Source organism: Schistocerca piceifrons, chromosome X, assembly GCF_021461385.2.
Source record: "Schistocerca piceifrons isolate TAMUIC-IGC-003096 chromosome X, iqSchPice1.1, whole genome shotgun sequence".
NCBI classification, from domain to species: Eukaryota; Metazoa; Arthropoda; class Insecta; order Orthoptera; family Acrididae; genus Schistocerca; species Schistocerca piceifrons.
In genome coordinates this window covers 80,979,634-80,998,204 of record NC_060149.1, presented here as the reverse complement: position 1 = coordinate 80,998,204, position 18,571 = coordinate 80,979,634, and the positions used below count along the sequence as shown (strand labels likewise).

General features: G+C 36.6%; 1 protein-coding gene across 1 annotated transcript in view; it reads right to left on the bottom strand.

The window, feature by feature from the left end:
- Positions 1–18,571, bottom strand: part of LOC124722185 (dynein axonemal heavy chain 7-like) — a 913,348-nt gene that overhangs the window by 215,680 nt on the left and 679,097 nt on the right. The window contains exons 26-27 of the mRNA XM_047247384.1: positions 17,589–17,781; positions 4,569–4,728 (exon numbers count right to left, since the gene is read on the bottom strand). Of these exons, the coding sequence (XP_047103340.1) occupies positions 4,569–4,728; positions 17,589–17,781 (353 nt within the window). The remainder of the gene's footprint in view (positions 1–4,568; positions 4,729–17,588; positions 17,782–18,571) is intronic.

Genomic DNA, 18,571 nt, shown 5'->3' with positions numbered 1-18,571 from the left:
ATGTCTCTTGTATGCGCTCCACATTCACTTCACTCACACTGGGACATCTGCTTCTGTTTGCCGGGCACAAGCAACCCATTATAACCAATTTGTTGTGCCAGTGGTAAATGGCCTTCCTTGTTGTTGGCTTCTTACCATACTTTGTTCTGCTGAACAGCTGTAGCACATTTATTTTTGTAGAACTCCAACACACAAAAAGCTCACTCCAAACCTGAACTAGGTTTGCAACTATCTCTGACTATCGGCAAATTACAACTACACTGTGGCAGCATACATGAAAAAAAGCTTTCAGGGTTTCTCTTCAAAAGGACATATGTATGATATATGTACAATGAAAGTGTTCCCGGACTTTATGTACACCCTGTATTGGATGAAAACTTATATTGGTAGGCCACTCAACTTCATATAAAGACATGCACCTGACTGCGCAATATAAAATTTCAATTTTTTCAGTGCTGACTGACTGCAATATAAAACTTCAGTTTCTCTAGTGAATCTTGGTCACTTTCCTGAACAACTGACTATATTCTGCCCCAAACATCACAGGCTCAGTTGTATCAACTCTCAGATATACACTCCATCCACGTGACATGGAGGGGTGTGAGGCCACCAGACCAGTCTCCCAATTGTTGGCAGTTTTCATGATCTGGAGCTGCTACTACTTGGTCAAGCAGCTCCTCACTTAGCATCATGAGGCTGAGTGCACTGTCCCTGTTCTCCCACCAAGGCAAAATCCCTGGCCAGCCACTGTGGCTGAGCTGTTCTAGGTGCTTCAGTCCGGAACTGCACTGCTGCTGCAGTGGCAGGTTCAAATCCTGCCTCGAGCATGGGTGTGTGATGTCCTTAGGTTAGTTAGGTTTAAGTAGTTCTAAGTCTAGGGGATGGATGACCTCATATGTTAAGTCCCATAGTTCTTAGAGCCATTTGAACCATTTAAACCAAAATCCCTGGTAATAATGGGAATCAAATGCAGATCCCCAATGTGCTAGTAAACTGACAGATATAATCGAGTGTCAAAAGAAAATTAGATTGAGAAAACTAATAAAATGTGAGACAGAATTATTGTTCAGTTCTATCTTCAAGAGGCAAAAATGTTTAGTACTACTAATAGACACATATAAAAATAAAATTGATAATACAGTCCTAGTTTTGGAACTATTAGCTCCTTCATCAACCAGGAATGAAGAATAGATTAAAGAAAACTAAAAAGCAAGGGCACATCAGTCAGACACCAGGATTAGAGGAACCCCACTGACATCAGAGACAAAACATTGGTAAGAAATGTGCGAGTTGCCATACAATGATGATAAGGACACAGTGAGAAGTCAAGATAGATTAAGGGAAAGCAAAATGAATAGTACAATTAGGAACTAGCATAGCAGAAAGAAGAGAGAAAGATGGGAGGCAGGAGATGAAAAACTAAAAGCATTAAAGAAAATAAATGAGATGTAGTAAATATTGTAATCTAAAGAGGGAATGTAGGACATAAGCAATAAAGAAAGTAAATGTGATTTAATAAAAGTATTTTCGAAGGAGGGGATATGGGACATGTTAATGGTAAGTAAGTCCATAAGGGTACCAGAATTTGGGAATGCATTGAAGGGAAAGTTCCCATCTCAAGAGTTCAAGGAAAAAATTGTATGGGAGGATCCAAAATAGCCCTGTGGTGTAGCAGGCCTTCAGGTCCCTGACTCATGTTGTACAGCATGTTCAACAACTGGGTGTTGGCTGTCCCATATTAGATGGTTCTTCTATGGTCAATTATGTACTAAGCCCATTTATTATTGATCATGCCAACGTAAAATGTCTTGCAGAGGACACAAGTTAGTTCACTAATGTACGATCTCTGACCTCCTACACTCTCTGATGCCTCCCCCTTTGTCTTCCCTACCCCTATCAACACTACAGGAGGATTCCTCTCATCATGGGTTCTGGGTGACTTGTTCTTAATTTTTAATACTTCCAACCTAACCCACACTTCTCCCCAAAGAAGTAACTAACAGTTTTAAAAGCCAGGATTATGTCATCATAATAGACTGTATTTGTACAACTATTGTATATAACATGAGCACACAAAATTTACCAGTTCTCAAGTATATAGTATTTTAAATAATCTCATGACATACTGTATTGTTTACAACTGGCTGATTATTATGGTATATTTCCTTTTGATTAAAGCCTTATTAATTAAGTGAAATTGTTTACTGAATTTGTTACATCAGTTTGTAATGATAAAATCTGAGCAAGTTAATCAGCAATTTTGAGCTGATTAGAAATTCATTAGAAATATTTGATTTCGTTCTTTTCAGTAACCTGTTTCAGTTTTCCAATACTAATTAACTGAAATAATATTAGTAATTCAAGATTAGCCACACCCAAAATTGCTATTGGTTTTTGAACCATTATGCTTTTTAGATTCCATGATTTGACTTTATATTTTTATCATCCTCATATTTTGAACCAGATACAGCCCTTCATTGTTCAATTTGTCACTAATTAAGAACCTACATGTATTAGCAAAATTTCAGACATGACAATCATATATGCAAGTCAGTAATGTACCACAGAGGCATACAGTGTACTACTAAAATAGTTCTGTGAACTTTTATACTTTTCTAAACAGCCATCTTGTAGTTAAGTTCAGTCGCCACTTGATCTTAAGGGTCATCTACTCTATTAAATTTTCACCCTCCTGTTTTATAGACAGTAATGTAATTGTCAAGATTATATATCATCATGCCAGATTTTATGTACCAGACCCACTGCAAAAAAAGTCAATCTGCTTCCAGCAATTAACATCTCTACATCACTCATTGATTAATCAACATGTAGTTGTTTATCTTTGTGAAGTTCTTCTGTAAAAATCAGTCTATGAGTGACTTCCACTATTGTTTCTATCAGTGATCAGAAAGTTTATTGTGTTGAAGGACTGTAGAATCAAAAACTAACCTTCTGATTTTTGGCTTTTGGAATTCATATGTGAAGGTGAACTGTAAACATTTTCCCGTTGTCATACAGATTCATAGGATGTTGAAAGTGTCTGGCTGTGACTATATTTCTATGTGAGATTTGCGATCCCATCATATTGCTGAAAGTTATACAAAGTGTACAACTTTGTTTCGTCTTTTGCCAATAGGTGGCGACAACGGTAAGTAGCGGTCAAAAGAAACAGATCACAGACATCAGACAGTTAGCTTGGACCTCAGTCAACATAGCCTCATTCAAACATTAGTCAATTTGTTTCTGCATCGTAAAGTTGTTCTTCAATTGAAAATGTCAGTTTACGAGCCTAATTCTCGTCATTTGCAGGTTGTGTTACTGTTTTGTTTCAATATGAAGAAAACATCAGCTGAGTCTCATCAAATGCTCTCAAGTACATATGGTAAGGATGCTATTAGTAAAAGAACGAGTCGTGAGTGGTTTCAATGCTTCAAGAATGGTGATTTTAATGTCATAGACCGGCACAGAGGTTGAAAAAAGAATGTTTTCGAAGATGCAGAATTGGAGATATTGCTGAGTTAAGACTCCTGTCAAACTCAAGAAGAATTGGCACAATCAGTGGAAATGACACAGCAAGCCATTTCAGAACATGTCAAGGCTATGGGCATGATTCAGAAAGAAGGAACTTGTGTCTCGTGTGAGCTGAAACCAAGAGACATTGAACAGTGTTTTTGTGTTTGTGAACACTTCCTTCAGAGGCAAAAACGAAATGGATTTCTGCATTTCATTGTGACCAGGGACGGAAAATTATGATAACCCTAAACACAGAAGATCATGCTTCCACGTTGATGCACAAACCGTGTAGTCATGGCTCCAAGATCACGCTCTGCATTTGGTGGGACCAGTTCAGTGTCATGTACTATGAGGTTGTTAAAACCAAGTGAAACAATCACAGGTGCTTTTTATTGTATGCAATTATTGTGTTTGAGCAGAGCATTAAAAGACAAGTGGCCACAATACAGTGAGGGGCATGATAAAATGATTTTACAGCACGACAACGCTCAACCCCACATTGCAAAAGAGGTCAAAACATACTTGGAAATGTTAAAGTGGGAAGTCATGCCCCACCCACCGTATTCTCCAGACATTTCTCCCTCTGACTATCACCTGTTTAGATCAATGGCGCATGGTCTGGCTGACCAACACTTCTGACCTCATGAAGAAGTCACAGATTGGATCGATTTGTGGATTGCTTCAAAAGATGAACAATTTTTTTGACGTGGGATTCGTACACTGCCCAAAAGATGGGAAAAAGTAGTGGCCAGTGATGGAAAATACTTTGAATGATACATGTGTAAGCACTGTAATTCATTAAAGCCTCAAATGTTGGGGAGAAAACTGCAGAAGCAAAGTTGTACACCTTGTAATAAAACTGGAAACAAGTCAGATTAACTGAATACTTTGTTGAGTAGATTATTTGAGAATTTTTTGTAGTACAATTTCATGGTAATGCAACAGACTTTCGATGAAGAGATAATGAGAGCATTCAGGAGATCACAGGTAATAATATTTCAGCTGCAACAAGCCTTGAAGAGACTAAAATAAACCAATACTTATTAGATTTATACCTTGGATGAGTCCAATATTTTTATAGCTCTTTCATCTTCCAATATGTTACCACTGCTCTGTGACAGAGCAATTAAAATATCATCTTCAACTTGCTTTAGTGATTCTCGATGAGAAGTGCTTTCAACAATCAGATTTTGGCGTGTCTCTTCCAACTCTGGCCTGCAATTTCAAGGCATTTCAGGAAACCATAAAATAAACATTTTGGATTTCAAGCAAACAGTAAGTAGGAGCAACTAAATCAACCAAAAAAGTAAGAAAAAATGTAATAAAATATGTAAATAACATCACATGAAACTTGAATTAATTAACATATTTTCTAAAGAATTCTGAACTGCTGTTTTGCTATCCAGTGATTTACAGGAATGAAATTTACTAAGACTGGACTGTAAGAAATAATATGTCTAAAACATTTTAATAAGAAATTAACAGAGATATTACTTAGTAGTGTGCAATAAGTCAAGAATTTGGGTCAGATGGAAAGCATGCTCGGATAGTCAAAACAGGTAAGGTGACCACATGCATAAAGTGGGAAACACAAGTCTGATTCCCAGTCTGCCACAAATTTTCAACTTTTGTCATTGAATTATTCCAAGGCTAAAGCACAGCTGACACTTGTACGTTCCTCGAAATACTGATATCTACAGCTACTGTATCAAAAACAGTGGAGTCCATTCTGCCTGACATTTCCGAGAGAACAGACAAAATATACATATGGCATATTTTAATAACAACTCTCTTTCAGATGTAGATAATGAAATTTGAGGCAAGCTAAAAAGATAGACGAATGTGAAATTTATCAGAAGATGAAAGTGAAAAAAAATCATAAGTATGTAGTAAGTATAAACATAGTACAGCTGTAATATGTGCTAGATTCACAAAAATCAAATTTAAGTGCCCTGTGAGAAAGTGCGTGATGTTATGGCTAACTTCTTATGTACAAGTGAAAGTGAAATAATTTAAATTAATTAAACAAACACTGTTTCTGCCTTGTTTCACAAATTTTATTATTATTACTGCACAACCTAAGTTTCACACTATAAGCTGATTTTCAAGTACATTACTGATTCCAAACAATGATAATGCACAGATAAACATAATGATAAGGAAAAGACAGTCATTCCAACTTCTTAATGTATAGATACATAGCTTAATGTAAAATTACCTCAAAGACCATTTTTTAACAAATTACTTATGGAATTAGACAATTCAGCAACACACTAACATGACTAAACATACCTGGGAATAAAGTTATGCATCAACCAAGAACTTTTTATCTACTGGTGGATTGAGGCCCAAAGTTTAACCTCTATCCTGGAGTTGTGATATCATTTAAAAGAGGTGAATAATTAATGGGGTTTGCTTGATTAATAATAGGTGTGGTGATGTAGACATCTGCTAAGAATGAAGTTGGTCACTGAGTGGTGTTTTGGTTCTGAGGCATTAATGAACATCTTTCTTTAACTTTTCTCACTTCTCATCTTATTGAACTATAAAGTATTTAGTACATATCGATGTGACTGAATAATAAATGTTGTTTTAAACAAAGAAATACATGATTAATTTATTAAGATGACCACAGATATATGTATGTAGCTACTAAAATACCTTTTATTTGTTTCTCTTTTATACACAATTCTATAAGATACTGGACTCCAGATGATAACAGCTACGGACTCTGAGCAATAGGAGCAGTGGCATACCAGAACTTGTAAAAGATGGTGGTTGTTATATGTAAAGGACTGAAAGATGGACTTGAGGAAAGGACTAAAAAGTAGATTCAGTTATATGCCCTTAGTGAAATATAATTAACATAAAGTGGAAAGGAAAAAATATCTACAACAAATATGAACTGTGAAAAAGATGTTTCTGTTTTGTTTATGAAAACCATTTTCAATACTGAAAAAAACTAGAGTGTCTATTCCTACAGATATGCATGCATGACAAACTGTAGCTGTTGTAATATTACAAAATTGTGAATACTTTTGACATCAGCTGTATTATGCATGAAAATCATACCTATTGGTATAGTTGTGCCAGTTTGGGACTTCACATCTACATCTACATGATTACTCTGCTATTCACAACAAAGTGCCTGGCTGAGGGTTCAATGAACCACCTTCAAGCTGTCTCTCTACCATTCCACTCTCGAATGGCACACGGGAAAAACGGCACTTAAATTTTTCTGTATGAGCTCTGATTTCTCTTATTTCATTGTGATCATCATTTCTACCTATGTAGGTGGGTGGAAACAGAATGTTTTCGCAATTGGAGGAGAGAACTGGTGATTGAAATTTCATGAGAAGATCCCGTCACAACGAAAAACACCTTTGTTTTAATGATTGCCACTTCAATTCACGTATCATGTCTGTGACACTATCTCCCCTATTTCATAATAATACAAAATGAGCTGTCCTTCTTTGTACTTTTTTGATGTCATCCATCAGTCCCACCTAATCTGGATCCAATACTGCATGGCAACACTCCAGAATAGGGCAGACAAGCGTGGTGTAAGCAGTCTCTTTAGTAGACCTGTTGCACCTTCTAAGTGTTCTACTAATGAATCGCAGTCTTTGGTTTGATCTACCCACAATATTATCTACGTGATCATTCCAATTTAGGTTATTTGTAATTGTAATCCCTAAGTATTTAGCTGAATTTCCAGCCTTCTAGTACTCATGTGAATAACTTCACACTTTTCTTTATTCAAGGTCAATCGCCACTTTTTGCACTGTACAGATAGCTTATCTAAATCATTTTGCAAGTCGTTTTGATCATATTATGACTTTACAAGATGGTAAATGACATCATCATCTGCAAACAATCTAAGATGGCTACTCAGACAGTCTCCTATGTCGTTAATATAGATCAGGAACAATAGAAGTCCTATAACACTTCCTTGGGGAACGCTGGATGTTACTTCTGTTTTACTCAATGACTTTCCATCTATTATTATAGACTGTGACCTTTCTGACAGAAAATTACAAATCCAGTCGCATAACTGAGGTGATACACCTTAGACACGCAGTTTGGTTAGAAGACACTTGTGAGGAACGGTGTTGAAAGCCTTCCGGAAATCTAAAAATATGGAACACAGATTACCTGCTTATTGGGAGTGGTCACCTTAAAGATCTTAGCTGTACATGCACACTTCCAGGACTGATCAAAACCTCCATATGTCACAGAGTCTACTCCCCCATTGCTCACAGCTTACCTGGATTTCCACAACAACGTTAGTGAGACAAATGTGTTCAACATAAGTATTACCATCATTTTACCCATCTAGGCTGCCATACTTATTATTAAAATGTCTGTTCCTTCGGATGTGCATCCATGTCTGAAGGAACAGACATTTGTGACAATCTGCAGCTACTGCAATATTACAAAATTTTATCACAATTTCAAATACTTTTGACATCAGCTGTATCAGGCATAGAAATCATACCAATTGGTGACACAAAATAATTTGTGATGGACTGCAACTTGAACCCAGATTTCATAGTTATTTTAAGTGCTTGCCTTAACCATTTCAGCTATTTATGCATGCTTGTGGAAGAACAGATATTGTAATAACAAATATTACAGCCTAGACATAGAAAATGGTAATATTTAAGCTGAACATCCCTGCTGAGAGAATCCAGATAAGAGGTGCAAGCAATAGGAGTGTAGATACTGTGATGTATGGAAGTTTCAGTCAGTCCTGGAAGTGTGCACATCTAGCCAAGATAGTTAAGGTGATCACTCGCAATAAGCGAGCACATCACCAGCACGTATGATTACCATGTGTAATACAGCTGATGTTAAAATATTTGCAATTGTAATGAAAATGGTAAAGAAAGAACGCCAAATTAATAAAATTTTTTAAAATTTCAAGTTCTATGTATGTCTATGTATGCATGAAATTTACTGTGGGTGTCTTTAAATTTTGTTACATCTGTTTTATCAGCACATCACCACCAGGTATGATTACCATGTGTAATACAGCTGATGTTAAAATATTTGCAATTGTAACGAAAATGGTAAAGAAAGAACGTCAAATTAATAAAAATTTTTAGAAGTTCAAGTTCTATGTATGTCTGTGTATGCATGAAATTTACTGTGGGTGTTTTAAATTTTGTTACGTCTGTTTTATATCAAAATGTTTAGCCTGGCCACATTTTGTCCTGTTTAATGTGTTAAGACATAACAAATGTAATGAGTGTTTGTTATATTTCTAAATTGAATATGTTTACCAAGAAACTTATAATTATTATATTGCTTATGTGTTATGTAATTCTCATAGATACAGTTTTCAAAACAGAACCTTTCCTGACAGCTTGTGATAAATGTTACCAATTTTCACTGTACTCAATGTTTTTGTAGATAAATTTTTTTCATTGGATTATCCAGCATAGCACTATCTATCTGTAGAAGCGAGTGGAGGTAATGACATACAGCAAGGTGGAATAGCTCCACTTGCTACAATTCTACTCCTTAAATTGAGAGTTTTATTTTTCTTTTTCCTTTGTTCATTTAATGCTTATACCGGAGAAATTTCAATCCATATCAAGTTTCCTATAACTTCATTATTCACTCAGTAATATTCTGATTAATAATGACAACAACATAATTTGTTTACCTAGAAATATTTTTCAAATCTTCATGATTTACAACACCTATAGATCATGTACATGACAAAAGTAAAAAATGCTAAAATCTTCTTGTTTTAAGAATGATCTAGTTGATTTGAAAGCCCTAATTCTCCTCTTTTCCTCAAACATTTAATTTTTTCAGAAACGCAGCATTTCAAAAGTTAAATGTATACAAAATTTTTGTGCCGTAGAAATTTGCAATCTTAAAATGTACCACAATTATTTCCAAAATAAAGTACCACAGTTTTACATCCCTAATTTTTCTGTTTATGAAAATGTAGACTTTCACTAAAATAAACTGTTAATTTGTTAATAAGTCCAATTAGAAAATTTTACTTTCTCAAAATTTTTTCATGAATTTTGGGAACCCATGCACATTAAGTTTCCCTCCTTATGACAACTGATTCCCTATTCTGTGTTAACTGACAAGGAGAACATGTCAAGTGCCATCACCCAATTTACCAGGAACTTTACTCGCTGGAAGAGCAATCAAAATAAGGAAAGTCTAAGCTCATCCATAGATATTCAACCATTTGTGAGAAATGACAGTCAAAGTTTTCAAGGTATTTTCTAGGTACTTTATGTGCCTTTTACTGCACAATATCCTCAAAAAGAAAGGTGGCTCAGTGCTAACCATTGTGGTATCTTAATTTTGAAATCCTGTTATTTTTATTTCTTCTATTTTATTTTTATTCTTTTTATTTATTTACCCATGTCCATAGGAGATCACTACATGAATGATTATTATCAAATTAGGGGATATGAGAGCTTTATAATAAATGTAAAATTACAGCTTGATTTCACAAAAAGTGTTACTTATTTATTATATAATGTATATGTGTATGGTATGTTGAGGAGTTACAATCTTTTCAAATTCTCATGTTCTGATATGCTACAGGAATTTCACTGAAAACAATTCCAAATAATTTTCTCATTTTTTAATTCATTCATATGATGTAAAATTATTAGATGGAATGGACACGGTTATACCAGTACATACTACGAAAAATTTGTGTAGCAATTTTCTGCAAACATGGGTATATAAATGAAAAACAAAAATAAAAATAATAATTGGGTTGTGAAGATGGGGTGCAAAATTAAGAAGCCATGATGCTAACTACTGTGCCACCATTTTGTCAGAGGGTATCTCATGGTAAAAGGCAGATAAAGTACCTGGAGAAATTCCTAGAAAACTTTGACTTTCATTTTCTCAGAAATGGCCAAATATCTACAGATACCCCTTTACCGCTGAATGAAATTTCTGGGAAATCAAGTTATGCCACTTGCAATGTTCTCTTTGTGAGTGTAAAAAATTGGGATTATTTGTAAGCAGGAGATCAAAGATATTGCCATGCATTCTCTATCTGCTCAAGATAATTTTCATGTAAGGTATTTAGAGCAATATAACTGAAATTCCCTCTTCCTGTCACCCACCCTAATGTCTTAAGTCTTCCAGTCTAGATTAGATTAACACTTGTTCCATAGATCATGAATACATCACTTCAAAATGATGTGGAATGTGTCAGGTTAATAAAAGATGTCTGTACAAGATATTACATTACACAAAATATTGCATGACACTAATGTTTAAGTTGGTTTTTTTCCCTTAATTTATATCGAAAAATTCAGCCAATGAGTAGAAATTCTTTTAATTTATTTTTAAATGTTGGTTGGCTATGAGTCAGGCTTTTGATGCTGTGTGGTAGGTGACCAAAGACTTTTGTGGCAGCATAATTTACCCCTTTCTGTGCCAAAGTCAGATTTAACCCTGCATAGTGAAGATCATCCTTTCTCCTGGTGTTATAGCTATGCACACTGCTATTACTTATGAACTGGGTTGGATTATTAACAACAAACTTCATAAGTGAATATATATACTGTGAGGATCCCTAGATCCTTGAATAGATGTCTGCAGGATGACCGTGGGTGGGCTCCAGCAATTATTCTGATTACACGTTTTTGAGCAATGAATACTTTTCTACTCAACGATGAATTACCCCAGTATGATTCCATATGAAAGCAGTGAATGAAAGTAGGCATAGTAAGTTAATTTACTGAGATTCTTATCACCAAAATTTGCAATAACCCTAATAGCATACATAGCTGAACTCAGACGTTTCAGCAGACCATCAATGTGTAGCTTCCAGTTTAGCCTCTCATCAATGGACACACCTAAAATTTTTGAAAATTCTACCTTAGCTACAGACTTCTGTTCAAGGTCTATATTTTTTACTGGAGTTGCGCCATTTGCTGTACAGAACTGTATATACTGTGGAAAGACTTACCTTAGGCGGAAAAAGGGATGGGTATACACTCGCACACACACACATATCCATCCATACATATACAGACACAAGCACACATATTTAAAGACAAAGAGTTTGGGCAGATGGGTATACACTCGCACACACACACATATCCATCCACGCTTATACAGACACAAGCAGACATATTTAAAGACAAAGAGTTTGGGCAGATCTCTGCCCAAACTCTTTGTCTTTAAATATGTCTGCTTGTGTCTGTATATGTGTGGATGGATATGTGTGTGTGTGTGTGTGTGCGAGTGTATACCCGTCCCTTTTTCCCCCTAAGGTAAGTCTTTCCACTCCCAGGATTGGAATGACTCCTTACCCTCTCCCTTAAAACCCACATCCTTTCGTCTTTCCCTCTCCTTCCTCTTTCCTGATGAGGCAACAGTTTGTTGCGAAAGCTTGAATTTTGTGTGTATGTTTGTGTTTGTTTGAGTGTCTGTCGACCTGCCAGCACTTTCATTTGGTAAGTCACATCATCTTTGTTTTTAGATATATTTTTCCTACGTGGAATGTTTCCCTCTATTATAACTGTATATACTGTGTTTTATCAAAATTTAAAGAGAGTCCGTTTGCTGAGAACCACTTAATAGTTTTGTGAAAAACATCATTTACAATTACATCACTTAGTTCTTGGTTTTTGGATGTTATTACTATACTTGTATCGTCAGCAAAAACTTTTCATCTTCATCAATGTGAAATGGTAAGTCATTAATGTATATCAAGAACAGTAAAGGACCTAAGACCGAACCCTGTGGGACCCCATACTTGATAGCCCCCCAGTTTGAGGAATCAGCTGTTGTTTTAACATTACATGAACAGCTAGAGAGCTGAAATCTCATGGTAATATTACAATATGCTCAGAAAATTCATGGGTGATGCTCTCCACCAAAATGAATACATATTTTGAAAGTATTATGGAAGGATTTTTCAGTCCTAAAAACACAAAATGTGCATGTCACACACGTTTTGCTAGTCTAGTTACTGATTCCTACATTTAGTGTGCATGAGACCTATTGTGCAGGAAAGCTGTGGGAACAGGGGGTGGAGGCAATCCTACAATTCTCCAACTGCCAGCAAAGGTGAAGAAATATGTATCCTAGATCATCACAGAAGCATCTGAGTCTCTGGTTCAAGATCATAGTCAGCTTCAAACCGAAAGACTGTGATCAATTCTGGGAATGATGGTTAAAATCTCTTACTCAGCTTCCAGCCTACACACAATGCTAACTGTCTTCACCAATTCAGCAAGTTGCCTGTAGAAACTAAGGCTGGCATCTATACTCAGACAACAGTACTTCTGTAAAATATCTGGGAGTATGCGTGCGGAACGATTTGAAGTGGAATGATCATATAAAATTAATTGTTGGTAAGGCGGGTACCAGGTTGAGACTCATTGGGAGAGTGCTTAGAAAATGTAGTCCATCAACAAAGGAGGTGGCTTACAAAACACTCGTTCGACCTATACTTGAGTATTGCTCATCAGTGTGGGATCCATACCAGATCGGTCTGACGGAGGAGATAGAGAAGATCCAAAGAAGAGCAGCGCGTTTCGTCACAGGGTTATTTGGTAACCGTGATAGCGTTACGGAGATGTTTAATAAACTCAAGTGGCAGACTCTGCAAGAGAGGCGCTCTGCATCGCGGTGTAGCTTGCTCGCCAGGTTTCGAAAGGGTGCGTTTCTGGATGAGGTATCGAATATATAGCTTCCCCCTACTTATACCTCCCGAGGAGATCACGAATGTAAAATTAGAGAGATTAGAGCTCGCACGGAGGCTTTCAGACAGTCGTTTTTCCCGCGAACCATACGCGACTGGAACAGGAAAGGGAGGTAATGACAGTGGCACGTAAAGTGCCCTCCGCCACACACCGTTGGGTGGCTTGCGGAGTATCAATGTAGATGTAGATGTAGTAATCATGAACCATGATTTACATCTGGATGCACCTAACTAACACAATAGCCACTGGCAGAGCCTTCTCCCTATCTCAGAGAAGACCTCCTGGCTAGCTTACTGAATGGATGCTGGCCTGCCTATCAGACCTGCTTGCTATTTCTGCCTAATGTTGGAGTTCACAATGACCAATAAGCACACTCTTTGCTTTTGTCCAAACCTGCAAGGAAACTGGTCCCACTTGCAACAAAGGAAGAGCCCATTGATGGCTCACATGCTCAGAAGCAGAACAGATAAATATGATACAGAATTAGCAAATACAGTTGTATCATTTCTGAATAACTACATAAATTCAGCTTCAGTTATGTTATATGACTACACATCAACAGAGTTTGTGTCTATTTTACAAACTGCATTAAATTTAAATAGATACATGTCTTATGCAACTAGCAGTTCCTTAAATTGGTACAGTGACCAAATTTTGTTATATGTGTAAAATAACTAACCTTCTTGACACCCCAATATATACAAAAAATGAACCAGTAATTGGCCAATTGATTTACTATTTAATTTAACAAGGAAATCATTTGCAGTTTAGTCACCGTGTTCCACAAAGAACAGAATTAACTATTTTTCTCAAGAGGCTGTCATTCATTTCCAGACTGACATTGTTTGGTAGGCCATTGTACAGTTTTATTCAACTATATACATACATACAAAAGCATGGTAAGTTTTATTATTGTTAAAGTATGAGATAATGGATACAATGTTATGCCTGCAGTACTCTTTGTGATAGTGAATAGCATTCATATAAATCCCTTTAAAAATCATATATTTTTCTACTTGTGCAATGTAATTTTATGAATTATTCTATATTGTGAGTTAATAGATTAGATATAATAGTAATAATAATAATAATAATAATATGCAAATAAGAGTTATCCCTGGAAAACATCCTTCACTCCAGTAATTATTGTGGCATGAATGTTCTGTAATCCACTATCTCCTCACCCTATGCACAACAGTTTCCTCTTCCTCCATCCTATCACCCCACCCCAAAGTCATATTCTGACATCACCATCAGCAGCTCCCCACTGGCTCTGACAATCAAGCTTCACATGACTAACCTGTGCTCATGCAACCCCTCTCTCCCTCATTCCTAGCCAGCAAACCAGCTGTCTCCTTCTGACGTGCTACTGACTCGCCCCAAACTACTCTCCCTGCCTCCCAGCTCTCTCTCCCTTTATCTACCCCACCCAACACAATCTCTGGATACATATGTACGAGTGTGCTTTCTGTGTGTATTTGTACATTATCTTGAGAAAGGATCACTCCAAAAGCTAGCACGTTTTTCTTCTTTGCATGTGTCCCTACCAATGAGTCAATGCTTCTGCTTTTTGGCAAGTAGTTTCCTTTTGCATATTTAGTAATTCCAGATAAATATACCTAGTTATATATAACTGCTGTTGGCAGAGGAGTGCAAACTAGTAGAGGTATATTTTGCTTCTTCTGGAACTTCACATTCAGTAATTTGTAGAAAAATGAATCCTGATAATATCTATGAAGCAAAAATGTCAGTAACAAACCCATAAAATGCATTATGTAGTCATTCTAAACAAGATGATGCACATTTGGAAGGATGGTGATTCTAATCCCCATCTGCTCATTTACAATTAGATTTTCCATATGTCTACCAAATCAATGGAGTCATTTTTTCCTGTGAAAAAAATCATTCTTTTTCCATCCTCATCCTTCCTGAAACTGAGGGTTTTCTCTGTTTCTAATGACCTTGTCATCAACTGGATATTAAACTCTAATCCTCCATTCTCTTATGCCACATAGTACATCTCATATTCCTTGTTTAATGAATCCGTCAGGCTGCAGAGCATATGTGATGTTTCCAAGCTTCCTGGCTGATTAAAACTGTTTGCTACACTGTAATTGCCTTCCATAGACAATTTTCTTATTTACTGAGTGTTTGAAACACTTGTCTACCTCAAACAACTCTTACACATAACCAACCAATACTAAGTAAATACCAAGACTGTTCCTAAGAAGATGCCATATGCCATCACTTACCACATTTTCTAACAGTTATTAGCAATCTGAAATTAACATCCTATACAGTCATACTACCACTCATCTGCCATTCATGGCGTTTTTAACATTGAGTTATCTCATTAGTTTGCAGTTCAAGTATCCAGTGTAGCTGGATCCATATTACTTCTACATTACGTCAAGTTTAGAGACCTCAGAAATTAAGCCAAATCCATTTAGATGGTGACTCAAACACTGAGGAAGTGAATGTCAGCATACAACAATAAAAGTAGGAATGACATGATACAGAGTTTATGTAAATGGTGCCAAAAACTTGACTTTTCATAATTTCTAGTATTTGCAAAAGAACTATATAAGAATTCTCAGTAACTGACGTCAATGAGATCATAGGCAAAGCTGAGGGCTTACACAACAACCATGTTTAACTATCTCAATTTGAAAAAAATATATGCAAAAATCCAGTTGATAAAAACAATTTACGTTATTATGTATCTTCAAAGAACTACAGAAAATTATGCACCTCTTTATATTTTATGCCCACAGATATGGTAAGCACTGAAATATAAATGCTATTAATCTTAATGGCATGTAATTATTTCATTTCTTGTATAACTACTGCAGATATCTATGGTGTTGAAGAGTTCCCCATCATATACATATTAAACGAAACCTGAAACCTTAAAAAATTCTTCTCATAATGAAGAGAAATTTGGTTTCATTGTGTATATAAATTGTAGTTTCAGTACATGGGGTGAATATTCAGGGTAGTTAATTAGACAAGAGTTTAGTTAATACTTTATCCCACTTTTGTCAAAATGAGGAAATTTCTTGGTCTTTTATGTACCATTATGACTCTTCAGCATTGAAATGTAATGAAAAAAGTACGAGGGCAGTTCAATAAGTAATGCAACACATTTTTTTTCTGAAACAGGGGTTGTTTTACTCAGCATTGAAATACACCAGGTTATTCCCCAATCTTTTAGCTACACAACACTATTTTTCAACGTAATCTCCATTCAATGCTACGGCCTTACGCCACCTTGAAATGAGGGCCTGTATGCCTGCACGGTACCATTCCACTGGTTGATGTCGGTGCCAACGTCGTACTGCATCAATAACTTCTTCATCATCCGCGTAGTGCCTCCCACGGATTGCGTCCTTCATTGGGCCAAACATATGGAAATCCGACGAAGAGTAGCACAATACACTTCAGAGTTGATCGTTTGACCATGGGGAAGGACTTCGACCAGAATAACCCCTTCAGCATCCCAGAAGACTGTAACCATGACTTTACCGGCTGAGGGTATGGCTTTAAACTTTTTCTTGGTAGTGGAGTGGGTGTGGCGCCACTCCATTGATTGCCGTTTTGTTTCAGGTTCGAAGTGATGAACCCATGTTTCATTGCCTGTAACAATCTTTGACAAGAAATTGTCACCCTCAGCCACATGACGAGCAAGCAATTCCGCACAGATGGTTCTCCTTTGCTCTTTATGGTGTTCGGTTAGACAACGAGGGACTCAGCGGGAACAAACCTTTGAATATCCCAACTGGTGAACAATTGTGACAGCACTACCAATAGAGATGTCAAGTTGAGCACCGAGTTGTTTGATGGTGATCCGTCGATCATCTCGAACGAGTGTGTTCGCACGCTCCGCCATTGCAGGAGTCACAGCTGTGCACGGCCGGCCCGCACGCGGGAGATCAGACAGTCTTGCTTGACCTTGCGGCGATGATGACACACGCTTTGCCCAACGACTCACCGTGCTTTCGTCCACTGCCAGATCACCGTAGACATTCTGCAAGCGCCTATGAATATCTGAGATGCCCTGGTTTTCCGCCAAAAGAAACTCGATCACTGCCCGTTGTTTGCAACGCACATCTGTTACAGACGCCATTTTAACAGCTCCGTACAGCGCTGCCACCTGTCGGAAGTCAATGAAACTATACGAGACGAAGCGGGAATGTTTGAAAATATTCCACAAGAAATTTCCGGTTTTTTCAACCAAAATTGGCCGAGAAAAAAAATGTGTTGCATTACTTATTGAACTGCCCTCGTATTATAAAAATTAATCAAAATCTATAAGAGTGTAGATAATAAGTAGTGTAGCATAGTGGCAAGTTATTTACTGACCTTTCACTTTTCACAACAATTGCCAAAAGTTGATCCTCCAGTCCTTCAACAGTAAGAACAAAATTGATAATTGTGACTTTGCTGTATATTTCTGGAGAAAAATGTGGGGTCCTTAAACTGGTTGTCATGTAAAAGCGAAATCCTGTGTTGTATTCTATCATCTTTCTTCCAAAACTTATATACAAGAGATCACCTGTGGGAAAAAATACATAATTATTGATATTATCCGAAATGGCTATTCACTGCTCAAATGGATATGCTTTGTTTATTTAGCTAGGCATTATACAATATATTTACACCTGATCCAACACACTTTTATTAGTGTGTTAGGAGTTCTGCTTATTTTTCCTGTCTAGAGTAAGACAGTCTTGTTCTACAGTTATGAATAGTGCTGTGTGACCTATAATTTTCCATATTTTCTTGATATGCACTACACTCTGTAATATGAACTCACAATTCACAATCAGAATAAAAATAGTTCTCTACAGAGAGCCCAGTTATTGATTTTCATTATGATTCTTGCTGCTCTCTTTTGCATTTTGAAAAATGTTAATAAATTATGAAGACTAAGTCCCTAAAAAAAGTATGGCATAGTTGAGGACTGAATGCACACATAGCTAAAGCATACAGTTCCTAGACATGCATCATTGCACACCAGTGTAAAGACCCAAACTGTATAGCATGCTGTAAATATCCTTTTTGACATTCTCGTAACATGTTCCCCCATTTCAGATGGCTGTTAATTTGTAGCTCTAAGAATTTTGTGTTGGATTCATCATCTATGGAGGTGTTGTGCAGCTTTAAATTTAATGGACTGTGTGTCATATTTATTCTAAAGCACATACTATATGTTTTCTTCATATGGACAATTAATTTATTCTATAATGACAATTTCTAGTCATATCCCAGTTATTTACCAACATTTTGTAACACTAGTGCTAGTGTCTAAATGGTGATTAATATACTACTGTCATCATTGAACA